Genomic DNA, 20272 nt, shown 5'->3' on the forward strand with positions numbered 1-20272 from the left:
CCTGACTTTCGACCCCTTTTCCGCTGCGCTAAACTGCTGAGGGCATGTTGCTTTAGGCGCAGAAAGAGGCATTCAAGGTCCAAAAGAGAAACGAAGCCAATCCTCCTCGATAATTCACGTCCGAGGTCTCCAAATACCCGGCCACTGAGTGATACAGAGGAGCACAGCCACTCAAGAACATGCTTGGTGACAGGAAGCCCGATAGATAGGTAGGAAGAGACGTCTTTTTTTTGGGTGAGTAATACATGATCATTTGGTCCACTCCAGTTTCTGAAAGTGTCACTACAAGGTCCTCATGGAAAATGGTTCGGGTTCGTGGGATAAGTTGGTAAATTAACTAGCCGAGGGGGATTGATGCCAAGTGCATGAGAGAGGCTACGCCGAAGGGCACACGGGTCAAGAGAAATAAAAAGAGATGAGCCAGGAGAAATTCCGAAGATGCTACAGACTAAGGACTGCAATAAAGACTTGAAATTTACATGATCTTGACAAAAGACCCCTCCAATACCGTCATCCTGGTTTCTGGTTGATGCCCTGATGAAAATTCTAAGTTAGAGATCAGAGATGATTGCTGTGCTTAAGAAAGAAAATATCAAATTAAGGAAGCTGGCAGAACCTAATCCAGAATGCAACGCGTAACATCCTAATCTGCGACGCGGTTGTGCTATGGTACTTCCTTCTGCGCACCCAAGACAATAGCTTGTATACCATATGGCTCGCATTTACTCATTCCCAAGGGCAAACCGGCCTAACAGAGTTCAATAACTCGGTATTATTCCTTAGAGTGACTTTCATCACGTGGTTACTTTGGCTCTATATGCATCTCCGAGAAACCTTGAGCTTCCTACCTATGCATCAAATCTCTGCGCCACTTGTTGATATTACAAGCTTTTCGATCCCATGACGCGCTATAAAGACCATACTCAAGCTCCTCCATTCAATTGTTTGTTTGTCTTCTCCTCCATTCTACACAACCTTACTTTTCGTGCTGAACTACACCACACCTTAACGCAATGTCTCCTCTCATCAAGACAAGATTTCTCATACTATCAGATACCCACGGGTTACAGTTCCAAGCAGAGAGAAAACCTCACAAATCAGCCGACGTGGTTATTCACTGCGGCGACCTCACAGGCGATTCCAAGCTGCAAGACTTCAAACAAGCAATCGAACTGCTTCAGGAAATCGACGCACCCTTCAAGATTGTCATCGCTGGAAACCATGACTTCACACTTGATGATTCGGCCTTCGAACAAAAGACTGTCGAAGCAAGCAGGCTGGCACAAGAGGATCTGGACGACAGCATCAAGGCTGAATATGGCGACTACGGCGACGCTAGGCGACTTTTGCATGAGGCAAGAGGCCAGGCAATTGTATTTCTGGAAGAGGGATCTCACCAGTTTACACTCGACAACGGCGCCCTACTGAGGGTATATGCAAGTCCGTATACACCAACTACTGGCAACAGCAGCGATTGGGGCTTCCAGTATGTCGGAGCTCACGAGTTTACCATCGAAAAGGGAACCGAAATCGTTGTGACACACGGTCCGCCTCACGGCATCATGGACATGACAACGGAGAGGCAGCGGATCGGATGCCCTCAACTCTTTGCTGCTGTTGCCAGAGCCCAACCCAAACTTCACTGTTTTGGGCATGTTCACGATAGCTGGGGCGCGAAGTTGGTTGCCTGGAGACCGACAATATCTGACAAGCCTTCGCATTTCGGCGACATCGACAACGGGAAGTCTGTGGTAATCGAGAGCTTATCTCGGCTCAAGAGATCCAAGTTCGAGTCGGCAGAGGACAGAGAGGCTCGGGAAGATACGGTGGAGCGGTACAAGTCGCAACGATGCTGTCATACGAGTCACTGCGACGGCGACGATAGGCCCCTAGGCCAAGGAGAGACCTTGTTTGTCAATGCTGCGGTAATGGGGGATGACGAGCTCAACCAGTACCCGTGGCTGGTCGACGTTGAGCTGGAGCCCTACCAAGGCAAGAGTTGACGGTGGCGTTGATTGGGAAAATCGGGACGGCATGGTTTGATGGAACGGAGCGGAATAGATGGAGAGAGACGAAAGGGCGGTATGGTTTTACCAGAGGACCAAGGTGAGGGTAGAAAAATCGTAGGCTGAAGGCGAGGATTACGAGAATGAGCTAAGAAGACGTTCGATGACTATATGTGGCTCTGGAAAGAAAATTATGCGAATAAAAAGAACAGCATGCGTGGTCAGATATCTTGTGTGACTGCTACTATCGCCTCTCACCGACGCATTAGTTACCAGAAGGTGAAAGGAAAGGGGTGATGTGTGAGGGGTACACGTGACTCGACTCACCACACGTGATCTCAACTCCTTTGTTGAGGTCTTGCGATTGCACACAGCCAGCTTCTTTTCTTCTCGCCACAAGATACATTTCTTAGGTCTTATTTCTGCCCCAAGTGCAAAAAATCAGGTTTAACTACCTTCCTGGATGCTTGACTTCACACTCCAAACCCTCCTTCGAGTCCTTTTCATAACTAACCACTGCAGTCTTTCTACCTCTTCCACGCGTCGATGCCCCGGCAGCTGTCCAACTGCACTTGTTAAGCCCGCAAGCGTCCACAGGTGCTCAAGGCCTGACACCTCTTTTTTCGCCTCCAGAACTGTCCGACAAAGCTCGTCAGCTTCTTCAAAGCGACCTTGCGTCGTCAGCGTCAGCGCAAGACTGTTCATGGTGAAAAGAGTGGTTGGATGCTCCGGATCAGAAAGTCTCCGACGCACTTCCAGACAACATCTTTGCACCTCTTCTGCTTCTTTGTATTTCCCTCCTCTTGACAAGACTGTTCCAAGACATTGCATACTCGAAAGCGTGTTTGGATCCTCTGGGCCCAGGACCCTTCTGTTGGCTTCCAATAGCCGTTGAAGAAGCTGCTCTGCCTCTTGGTTTCTGCCAGCCTTGCACCGATAGAGGGCCAAATCGTGGAGTAATCGACCCCATTTCTGAAAGCAACCTCTGTCGCGTGGTTCGTTTTCTATGATGGAGTCGATATGAGGGTCTAGCCTTTGACAGACCCTCTGGCTACTAAGCTCATGTGGATCTGGGTATTCCAAGGCAAAGACATGGAGAAGCGTCCGTTTCCAGGCGTCTTCGCCCTTTTGTGGCTGTCTTGGCCAGATCTTCCACTGGGGAACTGTTGTTACTGACGAGATCCACATCCGCGCAGAGGAATGTACCGTAGGATTTATCTCGAGCGCACCATCCTCTTTCGCAGCGATAATAAGCGAGCATCCACTTAGGAACTTAATATCCCGGTCGAGGTTGGCCTTGCTACCTCCGCGGTGGCGCTGGTAGGCTTCCAGGATGAACTTAGGGATGCCTTCAGGGTTGAGGAAGCTCATCACACACAGCAGGTCAGCAGCCGATGACCTCTCATGACGAACCTGTTCAAAGATATCTTGCCACACGCCGAGTTTTGAATCTGAAGTCGAGCCTTTTTCACAGAGGCTGACTACCTTCTGGCTTAGGACCTCTTTGATTTGGGACTGCCCCAAGGAGCTTTGAGATGATGTCCAAGGCCATCTCTGTTGGGTGAAAGCAGAAGTTGGGCTGATCAGCCCCTTTTCTTCAGCACCTGGTACGGTATACTTCAACGATGCAGTGTCCACATTATCGAGATTTGTCATGTACGATCCATCCTTCTCATTGAACTGCCCGTCATTTTGCATTGGCGGGCCATCCTTCTCGGTCATGATTGCTGTGGGATGTTGCCTTGTACTCGGGAACCAAAGCTCTGAAAATTATGGCGAGTTGAATGGCCACAGAGTGGAAGGGAGATGACGGATAAAAAGGCCAGGTTCAGTCAGCTTGGTTGAGAGTTTGAAAACGTCAAAATCACTCAGAAAACTCTTGGCAAGGTTGACAGAAGCAAGCTGGCCTGCCGACACCAGCCAGACCAGGCACCTGCGCTCAGACCATGGAGACGATCTCGGGCTCCACACATGCTCCCATCCACCATGATAGACTCGGCAACTGACACAATGCTACTGGCAACCATTTCACCGTATAAAAGAGCTTGAGGTTCTGTTTAACCTTGATGGGAATCCAATATTAATTCATATTCATGTGACCAAGCCTTTTATTCGATCTTCATACCCTCATTCATCCTCCGCGCATGCCTCGTTGCATTCCATGGTGCGCTGCACCCTGCAACCCAGCTTGTGTATGTTAACCTCCTTGCTGCAGATTTCCTTGTATCTGAACTTGAAACACTCGGTAGAGTTGGCATAGCCGTAGCAATCGCCGCGAATTTGGAGGTTGTTGATCGCAGGGTTCTCCACGGTAGGCACGGCTGAGGCCACGGACGAGAGGGCCACGATGGCCAGGACGAGTTTCTTGGGGTTGTTAGTGATGGTAAGTATACTCCGTAGTCATGATGTATTCACTCACAGTCGGGGACAGCATGATGAAGGATCTAACAGAAGGATGTGATCTTGTTGCTCAACCAGCACATGCCCGTAGTATTTATACTTGCCTCGAGTTACGTATTCCATCACAGGCCTGCCCGTGGGGGTGTATTATGTACAAGAAATATCAGCTCGGTGACCTCCCACTTCAATTCGATGCGGCTGCGGGATTCGGAGCTGGTCCACATCGCGCCGGCTCGCCACGGGAGGCGGGTCCCAGCCCTTCCATTCTCAGGGGTCTGCCCGAGTTCCGATCTTCCAAGACGGCTTTCTACGACGTTCAGGTCTTGGCGGCTGGCTATAGAAATATGAGAGCATATGGCTTCGCTCCCGAACACTACCAGTAGACACTCCAATGGGGATGTCTTCTCACCGTTTTCACATCAGTGTCTCCTGTTCGCATCACTAGCGGGCTCGAACGCATCACCCCGTCGGTTCATGTGGGCCAAGCCAGCCGCCACATGGCCAGGCATCCAGGGCCAGCAGAGATGCTTGGTGATTGATTAGATGCTTGATTAGCTGATTGATAAGTGTCAAACCGATGCGACTGGTGCTCGCGAGGCAGGGGTCATGGATGTGTCGGATGCTGCCGTCTCTTCAGCTGGCAATGCTGCCTCTTGAACCAACGCACGGGTCTCGTGCATGAGTCGTTTCCGAGGACCCGAAGCATTGCCCCGGAGTAGACTTGTTCCCAGAGACACATCGTGAATGTAGCCAGACTGTGCAAATAGAGAGTGCGTCGGGTCGAGTGGCTTCGGAGGGCTCTCTTAGCCACACTATTGATTCCTTCAGACCTCGCCCTTGCCCTATCCACCAGTTTGGTTACAAATGAGCCAACAGGCAACTAAGCCACAAATGTAACTGCACGAATTGGACGAGGTCATCGTTTCTTTGGTGCATCCCCACCCCCACCCTTTTCGTGGGATGTTGCCGGACCAGAATCGTTCCACGCCCTCGTTGGTTGCTTGAGCTTTTCTTGCTAGTCAGCCCGTATGTGTCTCATAGGCTGAGAGAATTATCTATATTCGATAGTATTTATCGTGGGACTGAACACTGCTCACAGCCCACCAATTTAAACATGCGTCGCAGGATTTGCTGGACGGAAATGTGTGGATTTTTTAACGTGGCAAGAGAATGATTCCGCTCTGGGAAAACCCTATGTCATTTTCTGATCTTCTCTAGACGGAAAATCATACCCTGCCACAAGGTTATTTGTGCCTTAGGCGCGAGGATCTTTCTGATGTTTGTTCTCTGAAGGGCCTTGGTTCACTCCACAGCAGCCGCCTTGCTAGTCTGATTGGTTCCACGTTACTCGACTTTGAAAATGAATTTCCCTGATACTCCCTTGTCAAATAAATTAGAGTTTAGGTCGTGCTGATATGGTCGTGTGCGCCTGTTGAGCCTCACCCGCGGGTTGGTTTGCTCGGATCTTCTTTCGGACTTGGTTGCAGAGCAAAGTAAGCACAATCCGAGGCGACGAATGAGACACAAGACCAGGGCAAACAAACAGGCCTTCTAACACCAATTAAATATTTCGTCCCCTTGTCACGTTGCCGCACCTTCTGCACAATCTAGCCGCGGGCGCTTATTAAAGGGCGATCTCATTACCGTTGTGCCTTGCCAAGGAGCCAAAGGCCCTTTTCTGTGTCGTGTGATTGGTGTTTTTTTTAGAACAGGCTGTCAAACGTCAAGTCCGAGCCTGTAGCCCCTCAGGTTTTCAAACGCAGGCTGTCGTGTCCTGCGTCAAATTAGGCGTATTTTTAAACCGTGGCTGAAAAAGGACCTTATGTGCAAGTTCAGCTCCGGCAGGCAGTAGTCCGAGGGTAGACATATAGACATATAGACCCATAGGGCTGTCTAATTCATCTCCTTCTTTCACTTCGATTCCATCCTCACTCTTGCTCGTTTCCAGTCGAACCCGTCCCCCGAACCGCCCCGTCACAATGGCAGGAGATCAGTATAAGCCACTAATGTCGGAGCGGCCACATGTCCACGAGATGGAAATCCCTGGTTCGAACCCCGGCGAGTACAAGCGATACTCTTTCCTTTCCAGGCATGAATGGGGTCCAGAGATGGCAACGTCCCTGCTCAGCCTGCTTTGCCTTGGCGGGATCGCAGCCATCTTCGTATACATGGATGATCAACCACTCTCGCACTGGGGCTTCTACATCTCCCTCAACGCCACCATTTCTATCCTCACAACTGCCCTCGGTGCAACCATGATGCACAGCGTGAGCCGGTCAATCAGCCAGTTGAATTGGCTATACTTCAAGAAGAGACCAAGGACAATGTCCAACTTTCAGAGCTTCGACGAGGCTAGTCGAGGAGTATCTGGCTCGATCAAGTTCCTTTTCACCGTTGGGTGGAACTTGGCGACACTCGGTGCCTTGGTCACCATCCTGCGATTGAGCCTCGCCGCCTTGACACAGCAGGTTGTGGAGATAGGGGATCGACCGGTTGCTACGCCAGACAGCAACGTGACGTTTGGATATACCCATGAATATTACCGTAATCTGGCCAAGGAGTTGGCGAATGCTGGAGATGGTACGTATAACCCGAGATACCTACGCGAAGCAACACCTCTGACCTAGTGCCACCAGAAGCAATACCGCAGGACCCCAAGATGCAGGCCGCCATCCTTCAGGGACTCTACGACATCTCGACCTTTGCTCGCTTCAGCTGCTCCGGATCCTGCGCCTGGAACCAATCGGTCGTGTCACTTGGCTTCAAGAGCCAATGCAAGAATGTAACCCAAGAAACGCTGGATACGGAAAGCTGCAATGGATCCCGGCAGAGCCAGTTCAACTGCAGCATGACGACTCCTGGAGGGCTAGGTATTACGACTCATAACTATCACACCGACTATGCAACCACCTTCTACTTGAACGCCACAGCTGTAGTCAAGGACGAATTTGACACCGGTCCTGGAAACAATTCTGAGTTTGCTAGGCTTGTCGTCTATAGAGCCACCTCTGACCACAACTTTGCGACCTTCAACGCCAACGTCACCGAGTGTTCTCTATCCCTGGCCGCATATGAATACTCCGGGGCGAAATCGAACGGCACCACCTTCAACTTTGATAAAACGGAAGAGATCGATCTTGGCAAGAATCCCTGGAAGCTTGACAACTCTTCCGTGTTTGCAATCAACGAGTCCAAGGCAGACGGTATCCCAAGACTCGAGATATCCAAGCCTGATCTTAGGGCCCTGCAAAACTTTTTCGAGTCGAGTACGATCGTGACGGAGTGGGTAGAAGGTAGTCGTGGAAACGAGAACATTGCTGTGAGCCCGGCACTTGGTGGCACGGCGAATGTGACGAGGCTGATGGACAAGATGGCCACCAGCATGACAGACTATCTGCGCTCAGGGCCGAACAGTCAGACAGCGACAGGACAAAGGGTAGAAGTTGTGACCTACGTGACGATCCGCTGGCTGTGGTTCATCGGGCCTGCCGCTATCGAGCTTGCGGCGTTGCTGTTTGCCCTCCTCACGATAGCGAGTAATCGCAAGAGTCGCAAGGTGCCCCTGTGGAAGTCGTCAGCACTTGCAGTTTTGGCCTGCCGGTACGAGAGCGGAGAGGGCTTGATACGAAGCAAGGTCAAGGATATCAAAAAAATTGAGAGCATGGCAGAGGAGACGTCAGTGCGGCTGGAGTAGGAGCTGGCCCAGTGGAGTGTGACGCAAGATGGGACAAGATAGCTGTGATGGTCTATAAAGCCAGAAAATTCCTCCGCGTAACTTGTCGTTGCTTTTTCTTGGGCTAACTTGAGGCTAACTCGATCCTCGTCCTCGCTGAGGATATCCCGACTTATCTCCATACCCTGACCAACCGTGAGACCCTGCGTGCTACCCAACACTACGGGTTATTCATCAAGGCCAAAGAGTGCGGTGGCCTGGTTCAGGTCTTGGACTCACCCCCCACCACAAAGTGGCAGTCTCAAATAGGTATGATAGCCAAGATTTCAGTAAGTGGGTAGTTACACAAGTCAAGTTACAGTCTGTCTATTAAAATGTGGTGCCCCAAACAGCAGTCTAACTAACACTAATACAATCTTGAGCAGAAAGATACGAAAAAACAAAAGAAAAATCGAGCGTATTGCTTCCTCTTGTGATGCCTTTTGGGCGTATTTGCCCCCCTCCTCCTCCCTCTTTTTGTCGAGTTTGATGACCCCAGCTGGGGAAAGCCCACTCACTTCGACACCTTGACCTTGAAACCCCGGACTCTAAAAGCATAGTATAGAAAAACCGTAACAAAGATATTGAAGACAAAGTAAGAACAGAAAATGCCGTAATTTCGCCATCTTTGGTCGTAGTGAATCTTGCGAGCCAATAGGTACTGATCCGCGGACGACATGGAACAAAATTGGCAGCCACTCGTTGCGTCTGGGTTATAAAGCTGCCCTTTAACCAGCTCCACGTACTTGGAAAGATATTCGCCGCACGTCTGCTGAGGTGGAGGATCTAGAACGATCATCTCCTTCTCCGAGCACTGGACCTCCCGGCCAGAGAGGGCAACACTGCTGATACCGGCGATGTAGTAAGTGAAGGGGGATACGTGATACATGAATATCCAAAATCTGGGGAGAGCATCCGGCGGTTGCATAACACCGTTGAATACGAATGAGAGGCCGAACATCAAGGTGGCGAACATTGCCCCCATCGAGGGGTTGGGCAGTGCAGCCACGACCATCTGAGCAAGGCTGGCAGCATAGATATAGAACTGAACAATGAAGAGGAGAACTATGCCTTGACTCTCGCTGCTGATGTTGGTGCCAAAAACAGAATAGAAGAAGGACGCCCAGGCACAAACGCCGACAAATATCTGCCAAGGGATCTCGACCAGCATCTGCGACAAGATGAAGACCTTCCACGAGTACACCCGGGAGGGTCGCTCGCGGACTTCGTAGAGGGAGCGCTGTGCAACAAACTTGGGCATGACCTGATTGACGAGGGTTGAAAAGCTGATGCAAAGGAGAAAGACGCTAAACAACGAGTTTTGGAACCCTTGCTGCGAATGATCCGTTTTCCAGAACGAGAACCCAACAAAGAGACCGGATATGGTGCCTAGTATGAGCTTGGAGTAGATGTATTCAGGTTGCCTGAAGTACTGCTGAAAGGCTCGCGCAACGACGATACGAAACTGGCTAGGGAATGGCATCGCAAACTCGCGGTCGTCGTCGCCGGAAATCCGCAGGCTGTATGCCTCCCCAGGAAGCTTCTCTAGGCGATCCAACTCAAGGAGAACCTTGCGGCGCTCTTCACTCTGATTCCACTTGGCCGGCCAATCAATGTCTGGGCCTGCGGCACCAGACACTGTTTCGAGAATGTACTCGGCTGGGTTTTCCAGCTCGGCACAGGGCCTTGCTCCGTTCCGGACAAAGTAGCTGAGCAACAGCTGAGAATCTGGCCCAATATCGCCAAAGTAGACTGTCCTGCCGCCCTTCGCGAGGAACAGTAGGCGATCAAAGGTTTGGAAGAGCAGAGCATTTGGCTGGTGGATGGTCGCCAGGATGGCCTGTCCCTTATCCGCTAGACTTCGAAGCAGAGCGCAGATGGTCCATGAGCTCTGTGAGTCTAGGCCACTGGTTGGCTCGTCGAGGAATATGAGCAGGGAAGGTTTCGCTGCAAGCTCCACACCAATGCTCAAAAGCTTCCTCTGCTCGACATTGAGGCCCTGTCCTGGCAAGCCCACAATAGCCTCAGCGAAATCTTCCATGCCAAGGAGTTGCAAAACCTCCTCGACACACTTGTTCTTCTCCTCCACAGATACCGACTGGGGCTGGCGTAGCATCGCACTGAACCGGAGAGCCTCACGCACAGTGGTGGTCTCGAGGTGAAGGTCTTGTTGTTGGACGTACCCGGTCCGCCTCGGCAAGCTGAGAGAGCCCCCCTCTCCACTGATTGTAATGTCTCCCTTGACCACGCCAAGCGAAGCCCTCTGAGCGAGAACGTCGAGAAGTGTCGTTTTGCCCGCACCCGAGACGCCCATCAGCGCAGTGAGCGTGCCAGGCTTCACCCAACCATTGACATCTTCCAACAGTCGACGTGTGCCTTCTTTGGTCGGGACGTCGTAGCAGACACCTTTCCACAGTAAGGTGTCTTTGTGCTGCGTCAAATTCAACTCTCGCTTGTCGAAAGACACAGTGTTGGGCTTGCTGTCGACACTAACACTCTCCACATCATCTCGCAGATAGCTGGGAGCATGTCCCGGACGGAACACCGGAGCTTGGGCTCTCGGCCGGGTCTTTGAGTTGCACTCGACGGCGACGAGATAGAAGACATGGAATGCGATCATCAAAGCAATGAGAATGCCGAGGTTGCGCCACATGTGCGCATGAGTAAATCCATAACTTTCCAAGATGAAGTTGTCGCCCGAGATAAATCTGTCGCCGGCTACCGCCCCGACAACAGCGCAAACGACCGACTTCCCCGTTCCATAGTGAGGCACGAATTGAGCGCATTCGAAATTGCGACCGTGGAATTCGTTGCTGATGAGAGCCTCAAAGGCATAAAACACGGGGTTGATCCACCGAAACCAAGAGAACCAAGGCTTCATGTATGACATTGGAATGGTAAAGCCCGTGTAAACAACGATAAACATGACCAAGACTCCAGCAAGGCTCATGGCCTGTCCAACAGTCCTAGTGACGGCGGCAAGGGTGCGGAAGATTGCAGACATGGTGAAGATGGCAACGAGGAGAAACAAATAAAAGATAAAGAACTGCGCGGGTTCCCGGCGTAGATTGGCCATGAAGTAAAGAATGATGCTAAATACGGAGCACCGGAAGAGCTTGATGGGGAGCTCAACTAGGATACTCGCCAGAGCTTCGGTGAAGGGGTGAACAAAGGCGTATCTGGCCTGTTTCTCGACGATGGGTTTCTGGGCGTAGAGCTGTACAATCTCGTTGATGGTGATCAAGGCGTTCATGAGCACCGCAAAAAAAAGAACAGCCCCCCTCGAAAAAAATGCGTCACTTGTGTCAGGGGTGTTGTAGAATATAGAGCCGATGACGAGCGCAAGGACGATCTGGATCACCACAGTCGATAGTGTTGTGGGCTTGTCATTGCGGAGCCTCTGACCAGCTCTCTTCAGACAGAGGCGAATTTGCATGGGGACCGACAGGAGATACGGGCTCTGGTCTCGAGTGTGCCTGGCTTGCTCGGACGCGTGGTGGGCGCGGAAGGCTTCAGAACCTGCACCACCCAGAGAGTACCGTTGCTGGTAGTCACGGATCTGCCCCTTCAGAGTCTCATAGTCAGGGCTTCGCTTCCAGTAAGCTTCAAACTCTGCCGGAGACCGTGGCACTTTCTCTTCCATACCCGGGCGTGGCCTTCTTTCAAAGGGGTTGGTAACGGCAGTGAGAAAGTCAGGGGCCATCTGCCTCGGATCCCGGTTCCAGCCCATCTCTTGGAAGTAGTCAACAGCCCGATCGGCGGGCCCAAAGAAGACTTGATGGCCTTCATACAAGACAACCACCTTATGAAATAAATCGTACATAGACTGGGAGGACTGGTATGCAGCCACAGCGTGGCATGCTTTCCCTATCTCGGCAGACCGACGGAGAGACTTGATGAACTGGAGGGCCGAAGCAGCGTCAAGTCCTCGCGTGCTGTTGTCCCACATGCCGATCCGGGCCCGCGAGAGGAACATCTCGGCGATGCTAACACGCTTGCGTTCGCCGCCGCTTACACCTCGTACAAATTCGTCTCCCACCTTGGTGTTATGGGTATGCATCAGGCCAAAAGTAGCCTCAACCAGCTGGACAACTAGACTGACGTACTCGTCGCGTGAGAGGTTGTGCGGGCGGTGGTGAGGAGTGCGAGCCGCGGCGGCAAAGGCTAGTGTCTCGCCCACTGTGAGATGGGGAAAATGCACGTCCATCTCCTCATTATAGGCGACATCGGCTCGATGCCGGGCGGTCATCTCTTCAAAGCTGATTCCCTTGTACTGGACCTGACTCTCAGCATCAAGCTTCAGACCCTCTAGATGGCCGCAGAGAGTCCTCATCAGCGTTGTGCATCCGCTTCCAGGGCGGCCCAGGATGAGCAGCAGCTCTCCACTCTGGAGCAGGCCATCGAAGCCACGCAATATGCTGCGAGGCACAACCCTTCTCTGGCTGATCTTTCTAGAAATTCTGCGAAAAGGAACAGCCAGGGCCGAGACGACCGTCTCCTGAATTTGGAGAGATGGGTCTCCGCCCGAGACGCAAAGGTTGGAAAAGACAACCCCCTGACGTTGCAATATGATACCAGACTGGCTCAGAGAGTTCAAAGCCAACTGAGCGAACCTATAATGATCGAATTCGGGGTTTCTCGGGTCCAATCGCGGGTCGGTGAGAGGGTTCGGTTCGTCGTCTTGATCATTGAGGGGGATGTGCCGGTCTTTCAGACCTGTGGCGATACGAGTAATGCTCGCAAGGTTTTCAGACTCGACAGCTTTGATGCCTTCGTCAGACCAACCCGGGCCTTCGTCGTCGTCTCTGTTGCTGTACATGTTGCAGAAGGGGCGAAAGATGGTGAAGTAGAAGGGATTGTTGAGGAGAGAATTGATGGGGGGCGAAAAGAGTCAACTTATGATTTGGCCTTACCCAGGGGAGACCGGGCAATCGGGACAGTCATGAGCACTCCCGGAGCCATGAGGCCCGAGATACCCACCCCGAATGCCCGCGGAGATCGTGTCGTCCGCCGGGATAGAGAGCGATCCTCCGCGGACGATGACCCACTTCGGGTTGTCGGTCTCGGATGATGTCCGCTCTGGCTCTTTTAGTCGCTCACGTGGCACGGGATCAAGAACAACTTCATCCAGACCTACCTACCCACCTACGCTCACCTTGTTCAGCACACGAATTAGTGGCACCAAGGTGTCACTTTCAACAGCTCCTATGGCGACGAGAACTTTGCCCCCGCCCGGTCGGCGCCGCGACAAGGTGCAGCTATCGTGTACCTTTTGCAAGGGTAGAAAGTATATCACATCTTAGTTTGAGCATCCCCCTTGAGAGTGGACGCGACCCTAACCAAACGTGTCTCTTAGGCTTAGATGCGATCGGAACCACCCTTGCAGCACATGTGCAAGCCGTGGCATAGGGCCCGCGTGCACCTACGCGAGGGATAAGAGAGGTGGTACAACTGTGCAACAGACGCGCACGGCTGGCGCACCGCAAAATTTCACCATCAACGAGCGGCTGGATCGAATGGAACACATGGTGACATCCCTGATGGACGCCTACCAAAATGAGAGCAGACCGGTCGCTTCTTGCAAGGACCTCGCTGGCGCCGCCAGTCCGGCATCACAACCCCAAGTCCCAACCGAGCCAGGCAACATCCACATCAACTCTACATGTCCGATCTACGTGGGCGGTGGGCATTGGACGGCCATGCTCGGAGAGATCTCGGACCTGCGCCAGCATTTGGCTCAACAGGACTCCGAGGCTGACCCTGTCGGCTGTGACGATTCACCTGCAAGCAGAGGCTCGCGACGGCCTCCACGAGGCCCACTCCTTTTTCGCTATGGTTGTCATGACAGCCTCGGTTTTACTCGAGAATCCATCCTTGCCGTGTTGCCCAATCGGCGTGTCGTGGACCGCCTAGTGTCCTTATATTTTAATGGACTGAATCTACCATTCGGTCAGTGGACTGCCGATTCAATGTGAATTATCTCTGATCTATTGTGTCACTAGCAATTATCCATCCACCAACTTTCCTTCACCAAGTAGGTCTTTCTCGTGCAATATTTACTTGAACCTCCTTGCGATATGGGCGTTTCCTCGAAATAGAATTTGTTTCCTGCGCTAATCCATTTTTCGGGCAGTACCAGGGTTTTTGGCATTCTCCCGATGAACCCCCTATCTTTTGGATTGGCCTGCTTTTCAGCATCATATGCTTGAGCTCCCTGCGTCAACGAATCCTCGCAACCGAGGGTGACTGTGTTGAAGCCGACCCAGAGTTGGATCCAGATGCGCGAGCCCGTCCCGCGTTCCTAGAGCAGGTGGTGCAGTGCTTACTTCTAGGGGGTTATCAAAACGGAGGGATGTATCTCATTGAAACGCTGCTACACTACTTCATGATCGAGCATTCAAGCTGTTTGGATTCCTAGACCGGGAACTGGCTCTTGTTTGGGGTGATCCTGCGCCTCGCACTCCGGATGGGCTATCACCGAGACCCCTCGCTTTTCCCTGCTGTCGGCGTCTTCCACGGCGAGATGCGAAGGCGTACGTGGTCAGTCTTGTACAGCGCGGATATAGTCCTGTCGCTGCAGATGGGCATGCCCCGGATGATCAAGGATGGGCAATGGGATACTCAACGACCTCGCCATCTTGTGGATGCCGATTTGAGCGAGGCCATGACAAAGCTCCCTCCTGCTCGGCCAGCCGCCGAGGTGACCATGACCCTTTTTGTCCTGTCAAGGCATGACATGGCCTTGATAATGGGAAAGATTGCCGATTGGACTGTCTCAACCGGAGGGACCGAATATCCCGGGCTCGATCCCAAAACTATCGAGAGGCACCTCAGAGATGCGTATGGCTCGATCGATTCCAGCCTGAAGTTTACAACGCTCATTGATTGCTTGGGCGAGCCTGCCCACCGTGTCATGTGCAGGCTCGGCACCACGGCAATGTACCTGCAATGCTTGGTCTACCTCACCTGGCGCGACCTGGTGCCGAGTCCTGCTTTGTTGGCAAGCTCGCGGGTTACTCAAATGGAGGTTCCTCATGATTCCGACACGGCCACATCGCGTCAGACATGCATCGACTCAGCCCTGCAGCTGCTCGAGTTTCAAGACCTGATCTATACCGAAGGGCAGCCTGGTGGGATAGTCCACGCCGCAAGATACATCTTTACGTCGACTCTAGCCCATCCCTTTCTCATGGCAACAGCAGTATTGATCGCTTACATGTCACGAACGGCTACGGAATCTTCGCCCGCCCGTGATGATCAAGACGCAGCCACTGTTGCCAGGATCGAGACAGCCTTGAAGCGATCACACCAGATTTGGCTCAGGCAGAGCGCGCAGGGATCCTTCGATGCTAAAAAGGCTACAGACATGCTTGACCAGTTATTTGAAGAGCCACATAGTCCTCAGCCGGACGGGGTCTTTCATTGGCAGGACTTGCTCTGTTTTCCACAAGATCACCAAATGGGCAATGCAGATACCTTCTCATTTGCTGGCACGTCCAACTAGATATCCTCGACAAACAGCAGTCTTACCTTGCTTTCTTATCAATAACAGACAACTAGTGATGTGTGTTGTAGTCTACTCTTGGCAGCCAACTGATTAAAATTCAAGCTGTAGTGGCCGGCCTTGCTGGCTCCTTCACATGGCCGAGCGCTGGAAGGTTTGCCACACGCCCTCAGACCGGCTGGTGTTCGGCGCACAAGCACGCCCTGTTGTCGTGTGGCAGCCTTTGGGCTGTCACTTCAGAGCTATATGTGCGCTCTGGATGGCTCGGGGGGCCAATTTGTGACCCACAACAGGACTGTTTGTTGTAGAGCATCGAACATGACGTCGGTTTCGCTGGTGGTTCCAGTGGCCTCAGTGACAAGATCTACGTCTGATGCATCCAGTTATGGTTTGATTTCGGGAGCTACCAGCCGACGAGGTGTCAAAGCCAGTAGCTGTACCAACCGTTGTGTCTCCAGTGATTCTGCGAGATGCCGAGCAGAGGAGTTGCCAGTTTGATTTAAGGATCAGCGGAGAAGTCCTTCTGTGATCTATGTGACGATATTCACTTGAATGTCCTCGAAGGAGAGCTTGGGTTAAAGTGGCATCGGATCAAGACTGTGGGCGAACAGGGAGACCGTGGGCTAGATGAGCTGCTGTTGATACTCAACCAGCTCACCTTCAAACATCAATGAGAAAAGATGGAATTAGTTAATTCGTCTGACTCCCATGAGCTCCAGGTCTGAATTTAATTTCAAACGTGCAACTTATCCTTCTAATAAAGCCAGGGTGGGAGGCCTTTGACTGGGCCGGCAGAGCATCTCGCCAGCCTCTAGCTGCTCCTGGCAGTTCTCTAGCACTGCCAGCACTGTCAGAGAAAATCAATAAAATCGTCGTGTCAACGCTTCTATTTCTTCCCCTCTTCTCTGTGTTTACCTGGTCCGACTTCATTTTTCTCACATCCTCCAAAAACACTCGACCTCCTCCGCTGAGATAGAAACAGTCATGTCGACTGAACCCGATCACCGTGAGTATCTCTTCTTCTTCGCCGTCTTTGATTCTAATACCCTTCTAGCCTACCCTCTTATCCCTCTGCCCCCGAATGCTGCCTTCGTGCTGAAAGAGGCGACGGATGGCAAGGGCTGGGGAGCCTATGCCACGAGACCCATCAAGAAGGGAGAATTGATCATGGTCGAACTGCCCTTGTTGGTGATCAACAAGTTCGAGGACCTCAATGAGGACGCTCTCAGGGAGATATTCTTCCATCTGACGCCTCTCCAGAAAGAAATGGCCGGAATGGCCCGTGACAACGGCGGTCGTTTCTTCACCTCGTTCACAGCTTGGCTTATGCAGAACTCGTTCAACGTCGACAACAAAGGCCTTGGCTTCTACCTCGTCCAGTCGCGGTTCAATCACTCGTGCCAGCCCAACTCGGCTGTTCCCCACACTGACCTCGAGAACGATGCTTACCTGAAGAGAACAGCCCTCATGGATATTGAGGCTGGCGAGGAGATCACCTTTTGCTACCAACCCGGGCTCGTCAGCAAGACCAGACTCGAGCGACACGACCAGCTGTGGTTCGAGTGCCGTTGCGAGTGTTGCATGCTCGGCCCTGCCGCTTCGCAGCTGAGCGACATGCGTCGAACCTTCATGAAGGCACTTGACTACCTTGCCTTCGGTGCTCTTCGCAATGGTAAAATCGACACTTCTGAGCGTCCTCTCATCTGCGACCCCGTCTTGAAGAAAACAGCCGAGAACAAGAACCTCCCCATCACAAGCCAGTTCGTCTACAACATTCTGCACATGGCCATCGCCGAACAGGAAAAGGTCGCTGCCGTCGTGATTCGCAACCTCAGCCCCAACATTCATGGTCTGGCGAACTGCTTGCAGTCGGAGCGCAACGTTAGAATTGCCACCCGCGTCTTGAAGCAGGATACCTGGCTGAAGAAGCTGGATGTTGCATTGCTCATCTTCGGAGAGCCGGATGAGTCTGACAACATGGTCAACGAGGAGATCTGCAACATTCGGGTGGCTCGGATGGCTGAGTACCTGAAGAATGCAACCTCTTAAGGTAAGCTTTCTGGAAATATCGTCCTTTCCATCAAGTGGTATATCTAACCTACTCAAACAGGCATTGTCAACATCTTTCCTGCTTACGGTATACAACCTCTCGACGATACCCCCTTCAAGTTTACGACCACAATGTCGAGGACTGCGGAGTTTGGTGTCGAATTTGACAGAATGGACAACCTGCAACGGTGCAAATTTTTGAAGGCAAGCGTTCTGAAAATGCCATCGTATCTATTGGGCGATAGATCTAACTTGGCCTGATAGACATTATCGACATCTTCCCTGTTCATGGGACACACTCTCACAACGACCTTCAAGTCTACGGCCGCGATGTCGAGGACTGCGGAGTCTGGAGTTGAGCTCGATAACATGAACAATTTGCAACGGTGCAAACTTTTGAAGGTAAGCGTTCCGAAAATGCCATCGTTTCCATTGGGCGGTAGATCTAACTTGGCCAGATAAACATCTTCCCTGTTTACGAGATACAATCTCACGATGGCGACCCTACGACCACGATGTCGAGGACCGTGGAGCTTGGCGTTGGACCTGACGACATGAGCACCGTGTACCGCTCGGTTGTTATGAACAGGGTTTGGGCAGTGAAAGCGAGCAATTGCTGGAAAAGAAGTGATTTTGTTCCGCCCGGGTTATGGCGGTGGCTGAAATAACTTGTATGAATGATGTGGATCAGGCTGGAAGAATAAACTCTACAACACTAGGACAACTCTGCTGGACGTGACGCGACCATTGAGAGCTGGAAGTGATACTTGGCCCAAGACCATGACTATCACTTTGATGGATCGGCCGTAAACACAGGCAAGCATGCTTCATAAACGATCACGACTCAAGTACAGTGACCTTGGCGTCGACTCTATTGCATCACATTACAATGTCGATTATCTGTGACTATGTGGAGCTGAACAGGCACAAACGAGAGACCCCAGTCGGCACCATGTAATCGACGACCTGGATCTATATGAGATGTCACATCGACGCGGCAGTACGGCATCAGCCTAGCAGGGTTCACCACAATGACAGGCCAGGGGGGTTCTGCTTCAAGCGAATGTGTATATACTTGGAACTAGCAACAGCGTTGAACGTATGCATGGGTAGGATATCATTTACTATGGAATCGCTCGACAATGAACCAACCGACATGGAAAAGAGATGAAACGTATAAACCACTCACTGTCACGAACTTCCTCCGCGCCCGGAGCCATTCCGCCAAACGTGATGGACGTCTTGAGAGAACTGGGCCGTCAAGTCTCGGATTTTACTGTTGATGTTGTCAGATGGATGCTGCCATGAGGGAGTTGTCGGGTCTTAATCGTCGACAGTCACATACCTAAGCTTGGAGAGATCCACATCCATCGACACCACCGTCGACAGATCCGACAGGTGGTTCTGGGTCCTGGCCTGCTCGTGGGCGTCCAGCACGGCCTGGTGGATCTGCCGGCTCTCGACCAGAGCGTCGGTAAGCTGGGCCCAGGCCTGGGCAGCCTGGATCAGGTACTCTCCAATGTCGTTAACGAGGGTCTTTGCTTGCTCGGTGGAGGCGGGCTCCTTGGCCGCCATGGTACTGGAGGCGATGTCTAGGTGCTGGACAAGGACCAGTAGGCTCTCGGCAGACTGGGCGTCGTACTCGGGCTCGAAGCGGCTTCTGTGGGCGGGCATGGGAGATGGCTCTGTTTGGTAATTAGATTTGCCGATTGCTGAGAAATCTCACAACTTACTGGAAAGTGAAACGGGGTGAAGAAGACCAGGTGGTATTTCAAGGGGTGTCGTTGATGTGCTGATGTGTCGTGGGGATTCGGCAGGTCGGATATCAGCACTTGATATTCCGATATGCAGGGAAAGAAAACGTCGGTATAATATAAGGAACAAGAAAAAAAAAAAACCACTGATCGAGGGGAATGAAACGTTTAATGCCCTGCGGGAGGCGATTCCTTAGATACGACTCTCTTCCCCAGCCCAGTCAGTGGAGACCGGGGGGGGAAGAGAGAGGGAAGCTGAGAAGAGAAAAGAGACAACAAGGCCAAGGTCCAAAAGTTAGCGCCGCCTTTTTCGGGAGCTCCGCTAAGAATAAACAAGGTCCCCCTCCAAGAGCGGTCACAGGAAAAAAAAGAGCAGGGCTTCACTTTGTGTGTTTGCATTCATTGATGGGCACGGGGCAATCCGAAAGCGCAATTGCTCACCGACCAGACAGACAGACAGCGCAAGTACCGCAACATTACAGAGGGGGTGGCCTGTCTGAGGGCTTCTAGAACCGCTAGAATCACGGCACATGGTACGGTAGGTACTGCTGGCTGAAACCCCCATGTCTTGAGAGTTGTCTCTTTTCTCTTTTCTCTCGCTTGATCGGCTGGGACTCTCCGTGAATAATGGCGCCATTCAGCTCGGCCACGACCCGGCTGTGTGTGGCGGATCGACAAGAAAAGAATGAAGCGAGCGAAAAAGCCCGCCGGTTCACGACTATCCGGTCCATGGACGTCCCACTGCCGAGACGACGACGTGGTTCCTCTGTCGATCTAGAAAAAGGACCCCTACCTCGGCTTAGCTTGGGACTCTAGTCCAGACTACAGTACCGATATCTCCTCCCAT

General features: G+C 52.1%; 7 protein-coding genes across 7 annotated transcripts; 4 read left to right on the forward strand and 3 right to left on the reverse strand.

Annotated features, from left to right (window-relative positions):
- Positions 1-1013: 1013 nt before the first annotated feature.
- Positions 1014-2003, forward strand: LRP88_06648 (Metallo-dependent phosphatase-like protein; the record flags this gene model as incomplete). The annotated part of the gene is made up of 1 exon (XM_083243186.1): positions 1014-2003. The coding sequence occupies one exon, from the start codon at positions 1014-1016 to the stop codon at positions 2001-2003; it is 990 nt and encodes a 329-aa protein (XP_083100410.1).
- Positions 2004-4133: 2130 nt separating this feature from the next.
- LRP88_06649 (uncharacterized protein) lies at positions 4134-4440 on the reverse strand (the record flags this gene model as incomplete). Its single annotated transcript, XM_083243187.1, has 2 exons — positions 4134-4370; positions 4426-4440. The coding sequence occupies 2 exons, from the start codon at positions 4438-4440 to the stop codon at positions 4134-4136; spliced, it is 252 nt and encodes an 83-aa protein (XP_083100411.1).
- A 1945-nt stretch (positions 4441-6385) lies between these two features.
- On the forward strand, positions 6386-8100 carry LRP88_06650 (DUF3176 domain-containing protein; the record flags this gene model as incomplete). Its single annotated transcript, XM_083243188.1, has 2 exons — positions 6386-6986; positions 7043-8100. 2 exons carry the CDS (start codon positions 6386-6388, stop codon positions 8098-8100), a joined length of 1659 nt encoding a protein of 552 aa, XP_083100412.1.
- Positions 8101-8632: 532 nt separating this feature from the next.
- Positions 8633-12937, reverse strand: LRP88_06651 (uncharacterized protein; the record flags this gene model as incomplete). The annotated part of the gene is made up of 1 exon (XM_083243189.1): positions 8633-12937. One exon carries the CDS (start codon positions 12935-12937, stop codon positions 8633-8635), a length of 4305 nt encoding a protein of 1434 aa, XP_083100413.1.
- Positions 12938-14584: 1647 nt separating this feature from the next.
- LRP88_06652 (fungal specific transcription factor domain-containing protein) lies at positions 14585-15622 on the forward strand (the record flags this gene model as incomplete). The annotated part of the gene is made up of 1 exon (XM_083243190.1): positions 14585-15622. One exon carries the CDS (start codon positions 14585-14587, stop codon positions 15620-15622), a length of 1038 nt encoding a protein of 345 aa, XP_083100414.1.
- A 984-nt stretch (positions 15623-16606) lies between these two features.
- On the forward strand, positions 16607-17671 carry LRP88_06653 (SET domain-containing protein; the record flags this gene model as incomplete). Its single annotated transcript, XM_083243191.1, has 1 exon — positions 16607-17671. The coding sequence occupies one exon, from the start codon at positions 16607-16609 to the stop codon at positions 17669-17671; it is 1065 nt and encodes a 354-aa protein (XP_083100415.1).
- A 1191-nt stretch (positions 17672-18862) lies between these two features.
- Positions 18863-19345, reverse strand: LRP88_06654 (uncharacterized protein; the record flags this gene model as incomplete). The annotated part of the gene is made up of 2 exons (XM_083243192.1): positions 18863-18947; positions 19017-19345. The coding sequence occupies 2 exons, from the start codon at positions 19343-19345 to the stop codon at positions 18863-18865; spliced, it is 414 nt and encodes a 137-aa protein (XP_083100416.1).
- Between the last annotated feature and the right edge of the window lie 927 nt (positions 19346-20272).

This window comes from Fusarium phalaenopsidis (assembly GCF_050370095.1).
Source record: "Fusarium phalaenopsidis strain FUZ10S chromosome Unknown contig_32298, whole genome shotgun sequence".
In the NCBI taxonomy this organism is placed as follows: domain Eukaryota; kingdom Fungi; phylum Ascomycota; class Sordariomycetes; order Hypocreales; family Nectriaceae; genus Fusarium; species Fusarium phalaenopsidis.